Below are 18,004 nucleotides of genomic sequence, written 5' to 3' on the forward strand. Positions count from 1 at the left end.
TATTAATAAATAATAAAACAATTTTACATTACAATTTGCAATGTAAAGTTGCTGAAATTATTTACAAGAAAGCAGATAAAAAATTTTTTTTAAATAACCGTCCAATTTTAAACTATTAGATTATCCTGTGATACAACACAAGATAAAAGTATATAATTTGATATAATATGTTGCAGTTATGATGACCTGGAAATATAATCTTTTATTTGGTGAAAATTAAGTAATTGTCCCAATTAATTAATCTTATTAATATATGTATAATAAGAAATAAATAATTGTAAAGATTGTAAATATTCAGTTAAAAGTTCTTGAAAAATTTTATTCACAATTCTATTAAAATCTGTTAAACATCTATTCCAGTCTGTTAAAAAGCTATTCAAATCTGTTAAGAAACCATTAAAATCTGTGAAAAATTTATTCAAATCTGTTTAAAATCTATTAAAACTGTTAAAAATCTGTTCATAATTTTCTAAAATAAACTTTATATTAGAAGGTAGGTCACAATTATTCTTAGTAATGGAAAACTATGTATAACAACTTTTACTTGTTTAGCTGTAATTATAGTATTCCTAAAAAAGCAACGAATAACTAGTGTGACTAATTATTAGCATTTTATTAGTATTAACTACCGACCTGTAATGCGAACTTAAATATAGTATACACGAATAATAGTAATCACAGTGGTACGATGGAGATAGATAGATATTTATAGTTACATTTTTATCTTAATAAATATTGACGTTAATTTCGTCACATGCAGTCGCATATTTTCAGCAAATACCAAAGCAAAAAGGTCTGAAACCAGTCGCTTTAACTGCAAATTTTCTAATCCGAGCGTAAAAAACGATAAAAATTTATGTAATTAACATACTTATAAACGTGTAATAAATTACTGTATTTTTTGAATGCATTTTTTAGCATAATTAACGTGACGATGCAATATGTAGGCTACGTTGATTTATATGTACGTGTTACCCCACTTTCCAGATTCCGACAAAACAATATTTTCATTTGTGATAAACAAAGACACAATCTTATTTAGAAAATTATCGATAATATTATTCGTTAAATCAATATTTGCAGCTAGTAAAATGTCAACGAAATTAAATAGTTATACTAACTTTTGCAAAATAGAAATTTTCTTTGTCACAATTTCAATTCAATATTCTAGAATAATATCGAATAATCGACAAAAGAACGATTAAAGATATGATGCAAAATAAAGCCTGTAAAATTCGATCGTTTAAATACAATTACAAATTTATTTTAACAAATCTATCTTTTTACGTGTCAAAGATTTTGGCATCATAGATATTAAATATACCTGCTCGCAGAGTATCTTTGTTTATTCTCCATGCGTATATTAAAAGCTTATTTCGTAGGACGTAAATGCGAGATAAATTCTAGAACTTAAAGTTTAGAACATGACAAAAGAAACGGACACGAGACGGTGTTCTCAACCAGGAGAATGTGATCGTTGATCCTTCCACCATCCTACAAAACGGATTGGACACGTAATCATGAAACCAACAACCGCATTCCTCATATACGTACTAATAGGCCCTCGCAACCGCACAGAGTCTACCTGATACGAGGACTCTGTTTTATTGTATTGGGAGTCATTGCTCTTCTTCTTAAGAATCCGTAATACATATCCCGCATGGAATGATAGAAATTATATGAATTGAAAAAGAATAGTTTTATAAATACTTTATTTCGCCTGTGTTGCTCATAAATAGTGATCTTATGCTCCCTCCTTCCGCTGAAAAGCGGGAAAAAAGAAACTATAATTCATTAACAAAGAGAAAAACTAAAAATTATTTTGTAAAATCTCCATATTGCCATGAATAATCATTTAAAATTATTTAATAGCATTAATTTATGATACATGAGATGAAAAACAATAGATACAAGAAAAAAGAATATTTCAGAATTTACATTGTGAAATTTATTAAATTATAAAATCTTATTTATATTGTACTGTCTTATCATATTATGAAATTTGTTTTTTCTTTTTTCTTTTCTTTTTTTTAAATATTACGTTATGTATAATATAATGTTTAGTATGATATATTATCTGTTCGTCTATCGTATTACGATTTTTTGTATACTAGGAAGTATCTATAAGTAATATCTGATACCTCTATTTTAAGGTTGTGTTAAAAATTGCATTATACAATTAAGTTACAAAATTGCATTAGAGATAAATATATTGGACGAAAAAGAGATTTCTGATTGGAAATACCACGATTATGAATTAGCTTATATTTGCGTTTCATATATTTAAATACTTATCGAGTATGTGTGTCAAGCATTTGGGGCACAGCTTCAGGCTATGGATCATTGATCAGCGTAAGAATTCGATTTGTACGTTCCTCTCTCTCTTTTACGCGAGATTCATAAAGTAGCACATTTTATTCTGGAAGTATAAAAGAGCATTGAACTTCATTTACATTTACTTTTTAATACTATCGGTTGTATTAAAATGCGTAATAATATTTGCATTAATTTATTTTAATGTAAATATATATTAAAAATTAACGTTTAGATAATATATAAACGATTATAATTAGTATACCAAGATGTAAAGATAATTAATGATTAAACCACGATTGTTTTATGTTAATTATTATTAATTGTTTAATTTAATGTTATATCTGCTTGATTTAATTAATTTTTAAAAAAGTTGAATTAGTTGGAAATATTACATACTTAATTTTAACTTTCTTGAAATATTTGATTTTCTATAAAAGAAATACAGAATAAAAAATATTTGTAATGTTATATATTTTAAATAATATTGGTCAATAGAATTTAATACTATAATGTCAATATCCTTAATACTACAAACATATTCTACAAATTCTCTATTTGTTATAAATTTTTTAAAATAATGCGTTTGTTTGAGATCACAATTGATTAGTATTTTTAAAAATTTGCTATGTTTTTTGAAGTATTTGGTACTGAAATATTTATCAGTATATTAATGCAAATATAAGGTATATATTTTTTATGATTGCAGTATGTATTGAAGGACAAGGTGGCTGCAAAAGATGTAGAGATGGAACGTGTGCAAGATGCGCAGTGCTTTTACATCAAGGTACTTGTGTTGATACTTGTCCACCAGGCCATATTGCAGATTGGTCAACTAGAGATGAATACATGGGCAGAATTTGTAAGGAAACAGGATACATGTTTGGGTTCACTGGTAGTCAAGTAGCCATTTTAGTAGGAGTTGTTTCTGGTGCAACTATATGTATTCTGATAATATTATGTGGGGCTATAATTGTACATAGAAGAAAAAAAAAAGCTGCTAAATTAATTCAACAGTTTGAAGACAGGTACCTTTTGTTATAAATATAATATATTATATATATATAATAGTTTCTTTCTATGCTCAATGATACTAGAAGACAAGTTAGGGAATTATATTACTCTGGAAATAATGGGGATGGCGCTGTTGGGATACAAGCTTATAGGTACAGTTATAAAATATAAACTTATTATCGATATGTTCTTTCATTAATATAATTTTAATTTACAGACCAGTTCTGCGTGATTTGGCACGTATATTAGTTCTTATTAATAGAAGAGATGATGAAATACCAGTTCCTCCAGATGATTGGCAAAGACTTTTTTCATGGGCTGAGAGACTATTAAGACGGTATAAAAGGCACAGCTCTCCTGAAGTAAGTTGACTGATATATTAGAAATTGATTTAAAAAAAAATTCAATTTTCAGAAGCTTGTTATTTTAAATTTTTCTTTTTTTCACGCAAGTCTCTAAAACACTTTGGTGAGTCATGCACGTTAAAAAAATAAATATGCATGTAAAAAGAAGGTTTTTAAGTGAAATTACATTAAACTATAAATTTTTGTACATTTTTACAAATTTTAAGTGATAATATTTTATAATTCAAGGTGGCTCAACTTGTAACATTCTTGCAACAGCCAACAGCATCCGTCCAAATGAATTCACCACAGCAAGTAACAATCACACAATCACCTCAGCCTTATGAACCAAGAACCACTCCAACTAATCTGACTACATTCCAACCAAATGTACCACTTACAACATTTCAAGCAAGCGATAAATCAAGTATCAGTCCTGCAAGTTCCAGTCTTGGATATGTAAAAGACAGTCCTGTGAGCTCCAGTCTTGGACAAAATAGCTCTGGAGTTTATAATGAGAAACTTAGTCCAAATGGATCTAGCATAGGACAAACAACTCCACTAGTTTACGACAACCAAAAACGACTAAAATCTTCAAATACCCATTTTCAAGAACTTGCCATTTCAACTTTTAATCATAATTACAATACTGGTGCAACATTAACAGAATCTCCTTGTGCAATAGATGAATGTGAGGCAAATGGACTTGATCGTGAATTAAATCCTCAGTGGGAATTTCAAAGTACTACAGAGGCTGCTAACTATACTATTTTATCAGATTGGTCACCTGCTCGTGAATACCTCATTGATGATTTTACAATTCTTGGTTTTCGGCCACAAGATGAAATTACCACAGAACTGTAAATAATATATTATAATATACGTAATTTATATATTTCTTTATAGTATTTGCTCATAAAGATATATTTTCTATTTACAGAAAATACATATTTCATTTATTTTCTATTTTTTCATTGATTATAAAACTGCAATATTTAAAATCATAATCGAAAAATTTCGTCTTCATATTATTAGAATAATTTATTTGTATTTAATGTATTTTCAGTCATTTTCATAAAATGGGATTTTAATCAAATATATTATTTTCATATCGTTCTTTAAACATTCAAATATGTTGAATATTTTACAATCATGAGGCAAATTAAAATATGTAAATATATCATACCAAAAGAAATAAAAAAGTCCTTTATTTTTTCTCATTGTAGGAGAAAGCACAATTTTCAAAAACCAAGAACCAAAATTCCAAAATTACATTTTTGGCATGCACTGTTTAATTATTAGATAGATAAAATGCATAATATATAAATAAGTACTAAGTTCTAAATGCTTTTCAAATATTAAACAACTTTAAAGAGAAACAAATTTCATTTTATTAATTTTTACTTAATCTCTATTAAGTATACATTAAGCTGCATTAATATAACAGACGTAAGATACTTTCTTCGCAATCATTATACGCATGTAATTGAAAGTAAATACACAATGTGTTCATATGTACTTGATTTTATATTTAAAACATGTGCATTAAAATTAAAAATTCTAAACTCTTTATAGTACATTTTCAAATTATTACATGAAAAGAAAAACTTTTTAATTTCTTTTGGTCTAAGAGGTCATTTTTCCTGATCCCATAATTTTGGAAAAATTTGTATGTATGCTTGAATGTATGCATGTACGTATGCACGTATGCACGTATGTATGTATGTATGTATGTATGTATGTATGTATGTATGTATGATGTATGTATGTATGATGTATGTATGTATGATGTATGTATGCATGTATGTATGTATGTATGTATGTATGTATGTATGTATGTATGTATGTATGATGTATGTATGTATGTATGTATGTATGTATGTATGTATGTATGTATGTATGTATGTAGCTTGATGGTTTATGTATGTATGAATTCTACGTAAGAACGAATTTATGACACCAAATAATTATAAGCGTTTTGTTCAGATGATATTTAATTTCTATATTACAAATGTTTAATAATTATTATATAATTTACTGTACTAGTCAATATTTCCTTCTATGCAAAAATATGAAGTATATTACGAAATTATGTCCTTATATTACCAATGTTTGAAATAAGTTTATAAAAATAATTTTAAATTTTTATTACAAATATTTTTTATCAATGCACCAACATATCATTATTGAATAAAGTATTGCAAAACATTTTCAATGTAACACATGTATGTAAACATACTTGTATATGTTGTTACAGAAAAGACCAAAATGGTCAGATGTATGTACAAATTGATGTAAATATTAATATTTTACTAGCAAATGTAAAATGATTATAAATATAATATATATGTATGTAATATAATTAAACTATTCTTTTTTTATATTTTTAATCCTTTTTCATTTCCAAAAAAAACTATATTTTCATAATTATAAAATTCTAATAAATTTACATTTAGAAAAAGAATTATCTTTATTATAAATTACTTTATATAATAAAACCATATAAGTTAACATAAGCAAATTTTATTGATTACTTTGTATAGAAATTTATCGTTTTTTTATTAATATTTGGTTTTTAAGAAAATAGTGATATTTGATTTATAAACATTTTTCATCCTGGTTGCATGGATTGTCTAGGAACAGTTCGTGATTCACGAGCAAGAAGATTGACAGACTTCTCGAACGTGAGAGAGGTGTTGCCGCAGTGATCAGTTTTCTCGAACGTTAAAGACTGATCGGATGAACTCATAGTGTTGCAACTGCTGGCGACTAAATCACAGACTAATTACGAAAGAAGGTAAAGATTGTCTGATGTAAAATTGAAAAAGGACGGATATCGCGATTTTCCTTACGATTGTTTTAAGGAAAGTCGGGAGTTTGCTAGAGGGCGGACGTTTCCTAATTAGCAGATGATTGGATCAAGGGCGTTCCTTTGATTCACGAATCGGTCATCCTAAAGAAGAAGGAACATCCTCCAAACAATGCCGGTGATGGAGAAACCCCTCCTTCAGAGTGAGGCGTATTGGTCAGGTGCACAGGGATCATCGGTATATTGATGACTTTTTCAACTACGTCGTCGTCACCCCCTATTTATGACCCCTTTGGACGCTGAGGCCTAACAGAACCAGTGCACATGGATTAGACTCGAATCCTACAAGCCTATTATCAGCCAAATTTTAAGTGTTGCCTAATTTTGTTAAAATTAGGTATTGAATTGTTTCTCATGTCCGGCGACACTCAAAACATTAAAAAGAAATTTCCTAAAAATATAAAATAACGAAATTGTAAATAGAAAATTCCAAAGATCGAATTATTTTAGCACTCAAGATCCAGCAGTTAGCTGTTTTAAAATTATTTTAGCTGAATATTTAAAAATAAAAAAATGTTAAATAAATTTATTTTATAAAAAGACACACGGTCGTTAGGGAAAATATTTGTGACAGTAGAAAAAAAGTGGTAAATCTAGAAATATTCGTAACGATTATTAAATATCTCGAATGCATAACCGATTAGCAATTAATAACAAATTAATGCACCAACATATCATTATTGAATAAAGTATTGCAAAACATTTTCAATGTAACACATGTATGTAAACATACTTGTATATGTTGTTACAGAAAAGACCAAAATGGTCAGATGTATGTACAAATTGATGTAAATATTAATATTTTACTAGCAAATGTAAAATGATTATAAATATAATATATATGTATGTAATATAATTAAACTATTCTTTTTTTATATTTTTAATCCTTTTTCATTTCCAAAAAAAACTATATTTTCATAATTATAAAATTCTAATAAATTTACATTTAGAAAAAGAATTATCTTTATTATAAATTACTTTATATAATAAAACCATATAAGTTAACATAAGCAAATTTTATTGATTACTTTGTATAGAAATTTATCGTTTTTTTATTAATATTTGGTTTTTAAGAAAATAGTGATATTTGATTTATAAACATTTTTCATCCTGGTTGCATGGATTGTCTAGGAACAGTTCGTGATTCACGAGCAAGAAGATTGACAGACTTCTCGAACGTGAGAGAGGTGTTGCCGCAGTGATCAGTTTTCTCGAACGTTAAAGACTGATCGGATGAACTCATAGTGTTGCAACTGCTGGCGACTAAATCACAGACTAATTACGAAAGAAGGTAAAGATTGTCTGATGTAAAATTGAAAAAGGACGGATATCGCGATTTTCCTTACGATTGTTTTAAGGAAAGTCGGGAGTTTGCTAGAGGGCGGACGTTTCCTAATTAGCAGATGATTGGATCAAGGGCGTTCCTTTGATTCACGAATCGGTCATCCTAAAGAAGAAGGAACATCCTCCAAACAATGCCGGTGATGGAGAAACCCCTCCTTCAGAGTGAGGCGTATTGGTCAGGTGCACAGGGATCATCGGTATATTGATGACTTTTTCAACTACGTCGTCGTCACCCCCTATTTATGACCCCTTTGGACGCTGAGGCCTAACAGAACCAGTGCACATGGATTAGACTCGAATCCTACAAGCCTATTATCAGCCAAATTTTAAGTGTTGCCTAATTTTGTTAAAATTAGGTATTGAATTGTTTCTCATGTCCGGCGACACTCAAAACATTAAAAAGAAATTTCCTAAAAATATAAAATAACGAAATTGTAAATAGAAAATTCCAAAGATCGAATTATTTTAGCACTCAAGATCCAGCAGTTAGCTGTTTTAAAATTATTTTAGCTGAATATTTAAAAATAAAAAAATGTTAAATAAATTTATTTTATAAAAAGACACACGGTCGTTAGGGAAAATATTTGTGACAGTAGAAAAAAAGTGGTAAATCTAGAAATATTCGTAACGATTATTAAATATCTCGAATGCATAACCGATTAGCAATTAATAACAAATTAAATTCATACTTTTGTAGATTTTAATGCGTTCCTAATTTGGCGGGTTTTATTACAGGAAGTGATCAAACTGCGCACGCACCCGGATGCTGCGCGCGCATCGTAAATGAACTAACAAAGAACACTTGACAAATTTCATTTTACCATATTACAAATTAAGCAGTTTATTTTCAGAAAATTTTGTTAGAAATTTGTTTTTCATTATGGATAGTTTATTTATCAAGTGATTTTTGCGTAGAAATCGATCAAAAGATGGTCGACTAAATGATGCTCCAAACGCGTAAGTTCCTGCGGGGTGGGCGAGGGACGCCATGACAGTCGTCGTATTTTCTGTTAACTGCGAGCACGTATGCTCTTGTCAGCGTTTTCGTGAAATTCTTGCGCAGCTTGGCGTCTATCTGGTTCAAAATTGGCAAGCCCGTTTCCTGAATTCGGCGAACTTTCCTTTGAATATATTCTGGAGGTGGAGGGCGAGGGCGCGTGGCCATTATCAGGGATTTGCTTGTGGGTACCCGTGGCGAGGTGAGACGTCGAGAGGCGGCGAAAGGCGTCCCCCCCTGCGTCGGGACGCGCGTCTCCCTGTATACGAGACGGCCTAGGGCCGACGAAGCGAGATGCCAGAACCGCCGACGGCACCGTACACCACGTGAGTCCACCCTCCGAGCTCTCTCGATTATCGCCTCGGCCCTCTTGAGCGATTTCTATAAATCCCCTTACCCCGAATCCCGAGGAACCTCCATCTTGTAGCCTCTTGTCCTCGTTCTACAAGTCACGATAATTGACGCGTCATATGCCTGAGACACCAGAAGATGGTGCCCGTGAACCCTCTCTCGAGTACGAGGGGATCTACGGCGAGTCCTGGCAAATGTGGAAATACAGCTGCGTACTCATTCGAGCCGCTGGTACGCTAACATTTTAGTGTTTCACTATCAGTCTTTGTCGCCTTCAAAAGATGGTATCGGATGACTCACCCTTTCCCGCTCACTCGACAAAAAACTCTAAAATATCTGTGAGGTTAAATTAACTACTTTCTTTTTTGTGCAACATGTCGATACTTTCTTTACGATATTAACCTATCATATGAGCATTATATAATAATAAGTGTCCGCCCAATGATGTCTCGGGTTCATTGTATCTTGAAAGAGTTATTTCGCTTATTGATATTAAACCAATTGATTTCGAGGTTAAATCACAAGGTTTATTTTACTAGTCAGTTCCAACAGTGCAAAGGGCAATGTGGCTACTTTACTAATTATGTGTAACATTTTTTCGGAGTAATACTAATTTCAATAATTTTTCATACTTTATAACTAATGAATATGTATTATTAGATTTTATTTAAATATTTGTGTAAATCATTAGTAATTTTTAATAGAAATTAATTTTAATTAAATTATTTTGCAGGATGAGAAATGAAATATATCAAAAACATTTAATTAGTATCCTTCAGTGAATAAAGATGAATAGTGAGCAGCATGCATTGCCAGCGACTACGCAGGCACAACAAGAGGTAAGAACATTTTCAACTGATACAGGCTATTTACCAAACCACAAATGCGCAACTGATATGTTAAACACTACAGTTTAAAAATATTGTAAGATAAATCAGAGTCCTTATTTGTTAAAATATATTTATTTTTATGAATTTTTCCCTTTATTTAATTCATAAATCTTTTTTAATAAATATTAATTAATCTTTCAGTGCATTAGATTTGTATTTATAACTTTTTGTTATATCTGCTGATCTTTTTTATACAGCTGTATGTAATATTTCTTTATTTGTGTTTAGCATTGTGAAACAATTACATCTAGATAATAAAATTTTGTATAAAATTTGATAGTATCTTCTTACTAAGTTTAATTGCTTGTAGTAAATTTAATGAAGTAGCTTTTGCTTGAATACTCTGTATTCATCAGCTTGTTCTATTTGCAACTTAAGTATTTAAAAAGCGTTGTATGTTAAAAAAGATAAATATTTACAAATATTATAATGTACTTATAATATTTATATGCATTATGCTTTATTATTAGACATAAATATGTAAGCTTTTATCATTAAAATACATATTTTATATTATTTTGCAATTTGAATTTAGATATAATTATATTTCAATTTTTGCTAAATTACAAATTTTGTATATAAGAATGAATAATACTGACGGCACGAATGGCTGCACGAGTTTGTTATAATTTAATTTATAGCTTTTGTAATGCTAGAAAAAAGGAATTTGGAAACTAGCGCATTTGTTGATTGGATTTAAGCCTGATGCATGCTATTGCATGCTCTATCAATGTTGTACAAATGTTTGAATGTATATCGGTAGGATGTAAACGCGGGTCAAAGTGGTCGTCCTTCATACCCAGGTGGTTTGGCTACAGCAACCAGTCTTGGCAATGTAGGGAGTACCCCGCATTCATCCGCGGACCTGCGTGTAGGTACAGCCGTAGCGTTAGCCTCCTCGGTAGCTAAATATTGGGTCCTCACCAATCTATTTCCTGGACCGCTACCTCAGGTCTCGGTCTATCATCATTCCCACCACAACTCCTCACATAGGAGTAGTGGAGGTGGAGAGGCATCTTCCAAAGAGCCAGCCTCTTCATTGAACCAAGAAATGGCGTTGACTTCCAGTTCACATCATCAGTCAACACCTACACACCATCATCATCAACCTTCAGTTAGCAGTAGCAGTCATCATAGTTCTTTACAACCAAACCCACAGGTTTGTTTACTTAGAGGTATGCGATGATTAGTTACTGAATGTAGCTTATAAATGATCCAGGTTTAGTATCTGCGTTTGCAGGAGTTGTGGTAATATACTGTATTGTATGTAATCTCATATAAGTGTGAGTAGCTAGTAAAGTTATGTCTTGTAATACATACACATGGAATGCTTGCAATTTCACATTTATAATTTAAGATATGCTTTTGTTAAAGTGTTCTTGTTTTAATATTTCTTTTTGTTATATATAACCATCTAATTGTTTTATATATATATAACTGACACTGTTTTTAACTGTCGTGTTTATTATCTAGTTGTGTCTATTATATATGTTTGAAAATGAAAGTATAAAATGTGAAATATATTTTATGATTAATTTAATGGTACTTTTAACTGTCTAATTGTTAAAACTATAATTCAGTTGCCTTGCAAAAGAACGTAGTAATATTTTATCTTTGTATTTTATTTAGCAGATACCAGTTTCTCTGTCAGGCCTTAATTTAGACGGAGCACATATACCTGCCAGCGTCGGTCATTTACAGGCAGCACATGCACAAATGCAGCAACAAATGCAGGCAGCACAACAGCAACAGTTGCATCAGCAGCAGCAACCTCAACAGCAGCAGCAGCAGCAGCAACAACCACCTCACCATCAAATGCAAAATCATCAAAATGCTCAGAACAATGGACCAACTGCACATAATCAAAACGCACAGCGAGATGATAACAAGGTGAAAGATGAAGGTGGAAGTTGCACGACTGAACGTTGCAGTGACAATCAAGTTCATTGTCAAGTTCAATGTGACCTCCAATTACAAACATCTCAAGATTTGCAACAAAGCCTTATGCAACAGCAACAACAGCAGCAACAGCAACAACAAATTGGTGTGAACATAAGTGGAAACTCATCAAACGAAGGTGGAAGTCAAAATAATACTGAAAAACCTGAAAAGGAAAAAGAACTGCGTCAACTTAATATGACGCAGTACGTTCGTACAGTTTATATATGTATTTACGATAATTTTTGTAGCCTGACAAACGACATTACAATTTTTGTATAGATTCCAAGTGCCAGATTTAAAACCAGGAGGTCATATGATGGATGTGAGAACAGCTGATGGTTCAGTTGTAAAAATCAGTGCTGGAAATGAGCAAGACTTAGCAAAAACACTTGGTGTTGAAATGGTGCAAAATATGTATAAGGTAAGAAATAATGTAGTGTACATATAATACGCATCATATAATATGTATTTAAAATTACATTTATATTATATTTTATAGGTAAATGTTGAGGATATTAATCAGCTATTAGCATATCATGAAGTGTTTGGAAAACTACAAAGTGAAATAGCAGCTGGTACAACCTTGGTTGGAAGTACTGTTCCTACTCAAACAGTTACCACTATACAAAATGGAACTCCAATTGTACAACAAGTTCAATTAAATAAGTTCGATATTAAATCAAGCGATGGTGAAGCTACACCAGGACCAAGTGCTTCGCCAGTATCAGTTGGAAGTCATGCATGTGAAATATGTGGAAAAATTTTTCAGTTTCGCTATCAGCTTATTGTACATCGTCGATACCACACGGAAAGAAAACCTTTTACTTGTCAGGTACATAACAAATACTTTCATATCTTTTTTATATTTTATTTTTATACATTTAATGTATTCTTTCAAATTGTTCCAAATTTATAGGTGTGTGGCAAGGCCTTTTTAAATGCAAATGATTTGACAAGACATGGGAAATGTCACTTGGGCGGATCTATGTTTACTTGTACAGTTTGTTTTCATGTATTTGCAAATGCACCATCTTTGGAACGTCATATGAAACGACACGCTACTGATAAACCATATAATTGTACTGTATGTGGAAAAAGTTTTGCAAGAAAAGAACATTTGGATAATCATACACGTTGTCATACTGGAGAAACACCTTACAGGTAAATGCATTTATTTTACTTCACTAAAGTTTAAATAAATTAATAGAAATTACTTAAAAAATGTACGAATTTGATATGTTACACATTTTTAATTATCGATTAATAAATAATTATTGATTTATATTTTGATTTTTAATTTTTAATATTTATATTATATTTAACAAATTAGCGTTGACAAAAATATATATAACTATAAAGTATTTATTTAAATCCAATTGAATTTTTCATTTGAAGTAATTTTATAATTTTATACTTCAGGTGCCAGTATTGTTCAAAGACGTTTACAAGAAAAGAACATATGGTAAATCATGTTCGAAAACATACAGGTGAAACACCTCATCGATGTGATATTTGTAAAAAGAGCTTTACCCGCAAAGAACATTTTATGAACCATGTTATGTGGCATACGGGAGAAACTCCTCACCATTGTCAAGCTTGTGGCAAGAAATATACACGTAAAGAACATCTCGCAAATCATATGCGTTCACATACCAATGATACACCATTTCGCTGTGAAATATGCGGTAAGTAATTTATTTTTCCAGTAACTCGTGTGGCGTAAATTATTATATATACGAGTAATACATTATTTACATATAATTTCAGTATCGTGTGCACATAATCTGTGCTTTTTATAAATACTCTTTTTTTCCCTTTCTATTATTATTTTAATATGTATATAAAATCAGATAATAATTAGTATGTTTCTATTTTTAATTTCAAGATCACTTTCATTATTTAAAATGTATTTTTTATACTATTTTTATATGAATTACATATAATATTACAAATTTTTTTTAGACATTATGATTAACATTCATGATAATTTCTTTCGTTAATCTTTTCTTTTTTTTATTTTACTATTCATTAACACCAGTAAATAATAAGATTATTCTATATAAAAGTCACATATGATTAATATTTATAAAGACTTTTCAAAATCTGTATGTTGTACTGAATTTTTATATGAATTTTATTGAATTACATGTTGAACGGAATATAAATTTCCGATTTCATCTCGAAAAATTTAAAGTGATCTTGAAATGTTTGTAACAAGAAAAAAGATAACAAATTATTGTCACGTTTTCATATTTGAGTTTAACGCATTTTTTTAACAAGTATTATAGTAAACAAATTTTATAACTAAAAAGTATTGAATCTTTTTTTTTTTCTTTTTTGAAGTGCTACTTTTTTAAAATTTTGGTGCAATGTATTAAATCAGAAAACGAGAAATTATTTTAATATTAATTCTAATCAGATTTTTTCTTGAAATATAAAATATAAAAGTTTGTTATAATTATTCAAATATAAATAGATCTAATTACAGAAGTTCTTATTAAATTACTCATTTATTATAAAAGTTACTTTTGGCATAAAATAATAACCGGATGTTTAAATAGTGTATGAAGGAAATCTAAGAAAAATTTAATTGATTTAGTTTAATCAGTTACTTAAAAAAAGGTTATCTATGCGGATAAAATGATAATATTAAAGTTTTAAATAATATTATCATATAATATAAAAAATTAAAAAGTTAATGGGACGATTCCAGAATATCAATAACAGTAATTTATAATTAGTAATAGAAAATCATATAGAATTTAATATATAATTTCTTAATAGAGGGGCTTATGTTTTTTTTATACTTTAAGACATTTTATATGTCTTATTGTGATAAAGTAAATTTACATAGTCTGTGTTACATTATTTTCAATAGTATTTAAGATATTTGCAAGGTAAGTTATAATTATCAATTATTGATTGATAATTAAATATTTTATACCTAAAATTAGAAGTACTTGTTACAATTTGAATGTAAGTATAACATAAAAGAAATTATCATTCTAGTAGAACATTATTTATACAGAATAGTTCAATAATGAACAATTTACATATTTATATTTTTTATGTAATTAATATAAACGTGAGTAGGTACTTTTTGGAAACTAAAAATTGATATTTGAAACAAGTGTTTTTTAGGATTTCATATTCATGCTTATGTCTGTTTCTTAGTGTCAGTATTATTTTAGCAGTTCATACATAAAAGTGCATACACTTATGCATTTTTGTGCATATTCATTTGACTTTAAAAGCATGCATTAATATGTTTTGCATACAAGAAATTGTGTAATATATTTCATGAAAAATAGTTTAATATCTTCTTATTTTAACATAATATTTTAATTTAATTTTATAATAATACTTTTATATGTTTATTCTAAACAAAGGCACAAGTAATATTAAATTTACATAATATAGCATTAAATCATTATATGGTAACAAATGTTATTTAATCTTTTCAAAATTAAGTAAATTAATTTCCATAAAAATAAATATTATTTCAATTAATACAATTTGAAATGAATGCTTTTGATAAATGTAATGGTTCAAAAACATGAAAAAATTAGAACATATAAATTCAAATAACCTGTCAAAAATGTTATTATCGAATATTGGTTATTTTTTCTTGTATTATGATATCACAATAAAAGGCTGCAAAAAGGTTAGAAAATATGAAATAAAATTCGCAAGAATTGATCGCGCATCGTGTCTAGCTACCTACAGTCACAGGTCGCGCGCATTCCTTCACAAAAGCGTCTTTCTAACCTTCGAATTATCAGTGCGTTTGACCGTCGTATATTATTTTTTTAGTGCCCGTCGCTATCGGTGACGGGTCATTTACGATCGTTTCATACGTCTGCACTTTACCACATACTTCGATGTCATGACTTATTTCGTAAATCTAAGCGGTTTGTACATATTATGAAGACGTTTCTTCATCAACAAGATACAATTTTATTTTCTTAAATTACGGCATATCGCCTTTGTCGATTTAATACCAACCTTAATTATTGAAATCTTGTTTGTAAAATATATCCAAGTCTTGCAATTCTTTTTTTTTGTTTTTGAAGATTTAAAACTTATACACATTATTTACTTATACGATTACTGTTATTATTCCGCACATTGTTACAAAATCTAAAAATTAGTTTAGAGTGTTACTATTGAATTATGTAACTTTATATTTAAACATTTCATTAAAAATATTTGGAAAAAATAATTTAATTTGTACAAAAGGTGGATTTTTATAAAATTCTTTTTATTGTATTAGTTTTTATAGCAGACAATGATTAAATTCAACATACAAAAGATAAAAACCTACAAATATAATTTATTTTTATATTTTTATGTAATTCTGATTTATCGATTTAAATTTCATGATTCTCTGTTCAATTAGAATTAAAATTAATATATTATGTTTTATATTATTTTCTCCTTTTAAAAGATTACTGAAAATATCTTTATTTATTTATACTTGCATGAACTTGGTAGTTATTATGTATTTTTAAAGAAGCGAAATTATAAGTGACATTATAATTGAATACATGCAATAAATTTCCATTTATTGTAACAATTTCACATGTATAGTAATGACCACGATATAGCGAAATCGTAAAATCAGTGAAGCATTAAAGTAAATACATTTAAAAGTTGATACAAACAAATTGGTAGAAATGAGTGAATGAGAATCTTGAATTACAATATTTAATATTGTTACCATATTTCATATAATATATTAAAACAAAAATTTATTTTTACACTACAAATTTTTGGTTCATTTCTTAAATTTATTTAAATAGTAATCGATATTCTCCATTTTTATACTTTGAAATGAAATAACGTTGGTAATAAGTTGCTTCTATTTTATTGTGCAAAATTTCAAAATAGAATGCATTATACACTTCTAAGTGCCGTGATACCGGTAGATGTCACTACTTGATGTTCTAATTTACGACCTCGCTATGTCATGATCGTTACTATACTATCTTCGATATTATTCTCAAAGTTCAAAGAAATATTTGCATGTTCAGTTTTTAATGTTACTATTTATTTCAAGAGTATACGGAAATTTGTTTTTGGTATGTGGGAATATTAAGGTTCTCCGTGCCCCACATATATATTTATAATTGTTTTATACTATAATATTGATTGTAAATAAGGAAGTGAAATTTAATATTATTAATTTTGTTGAATACCCAACGTTTTAAATTCAACATATATCTTACAAAAACAAAATTTTCAATTTAAAAAAGAAATGGAACATTTCACGACTGATATAAAGGTATTTATAAATGGCGTTGGTATTGCCTTTACAGTACGTGATGATATGTTTCAGTATTAAACTATTATTTAATAATTTTAAAATCATTCGTGCATTATAAAAATATTGATCTTTACATAATTAGTGTTTATAATTTCATAATAATATACAAATAGCTGTCGTAATATAAAAGTATAAAAATATTATTGGTAAAAGTTATCCCGGAAAAATGAATGTCACATTGATATTTTATTGCATTGGTTTTTTCTTCATAGGCATAGTGTTCACTTTTTACATGTTTTATATGCTTATTCGAAAAAAGATAATTTAATCAATCTTTGATATACATTTTTATATAATATACATTTTGCGTTGCTCCAACTATAAATATATATTTTACATAAATAGAATAATATAATAGTACATATATATTTTACAGATTAGTAGAAAAAATAATGGTTAGAATTTATAGATTCAAATATAAAAACAAAAATTATCGTTTGCCTAGAAAATTTAGTATGGATATCTACCAGAAAAATGGCGTTGTAAAGTTCATAAACAGCTTTAATGGTGATGGCTACAAAATTATCTGTCTGCTCTCTCTCTCTCTCTCTCTCTCTCTCTCTCTCTCAGTTCATATATTTAAATGTATCAAAAGGGGGGGGGGGGGGGAGAAAT

General features: G+C 28.8%; 2 protein-coding genes across 8 annotated transcripts in view; both read left to right on the forward strand.

Annotated features, from left to right (window-relative positions):
• Positions 1-4,535, forward strand: part of T48 (FU domain-containing protein T48) — an 89,200-nt gene extending 84,665 nt beyond the window's left edge. Inside the window, 3 exon segments of the mRNA XM_017904522.1 lie at positions 3,023-3,479; positions 3,545-3,689; positions 3,921-4,535. Coding sequence (XP_017760011.1) covers positions 3,023-3,479; positions 3,545-3,689; positions 3,921-4,535 — 1,217 coding nt within the window.
• A 4,321-nt stretch (positions 4,536-8,856) lies between these two features.
• Positions 8,857-18,004, forward strand: part of LOC108550719 (zinc finger protein 271) — a 21,096-nt gene continuing 11,948 nt past the window's right edge. The window contains exons 1-9 of one of the 7 annotated variants that reach the window (XM_017904542.1): positions 8,857-9,463; positions 9,966-10,071; positions 10,886-10,993; positions 11,075-11,281; positions 11,752-12,266; positions 12,343-12,484; positions 12,563-12,895; positions 12,980-13,224; positions 13,483-13,748. In XM_017904542.1, coding sequence (XP_017760031.1) covers positions 10,021-10,071; positions 10,886-10,993; positions 11,075-11,281; positions 11,752-12,266; positions 12,343-12,484; positions 12,563-12,895; positions 12,980-13,224; positions 13,483-13,748 — 1,867 coding nt within the window. In that variant the 5' untranslated portion in view covers positions 8,857-9,463; positions 9,966-10,020. Of the gene's footprint in view, positions 9,464-9,965; positions 10,072-10,885; positions 11,282-11,387; positions 11,406-11,751; positions 12,267-12,342; positions 12,485-12,562; positions 12,896-12,979; positions 13,225-13,482; positions 13,749-18,004 lie in introns of those variants that run through there. The other 6 variants (XM_017904539.1, XM_017904541.1, XM_017904540.1 and 3 more) reach the window with 6 other exon arrangements.

This window comes from Eufriesea mexicana, unplaced genomic scaffold (assembly GCF_001483705.2).
Source record: "Eufriesea mexicana isolate 0111107269 unplaced genomic scaffold, ASM148370v2 scaffold2913, whole genome shotgun sequence".
NCBI lineage: Eukaryota > Metazoa > Arthropoda > Insecta > Hymenoptera > Apidae > Eufriesea > Eufriesea mexicana.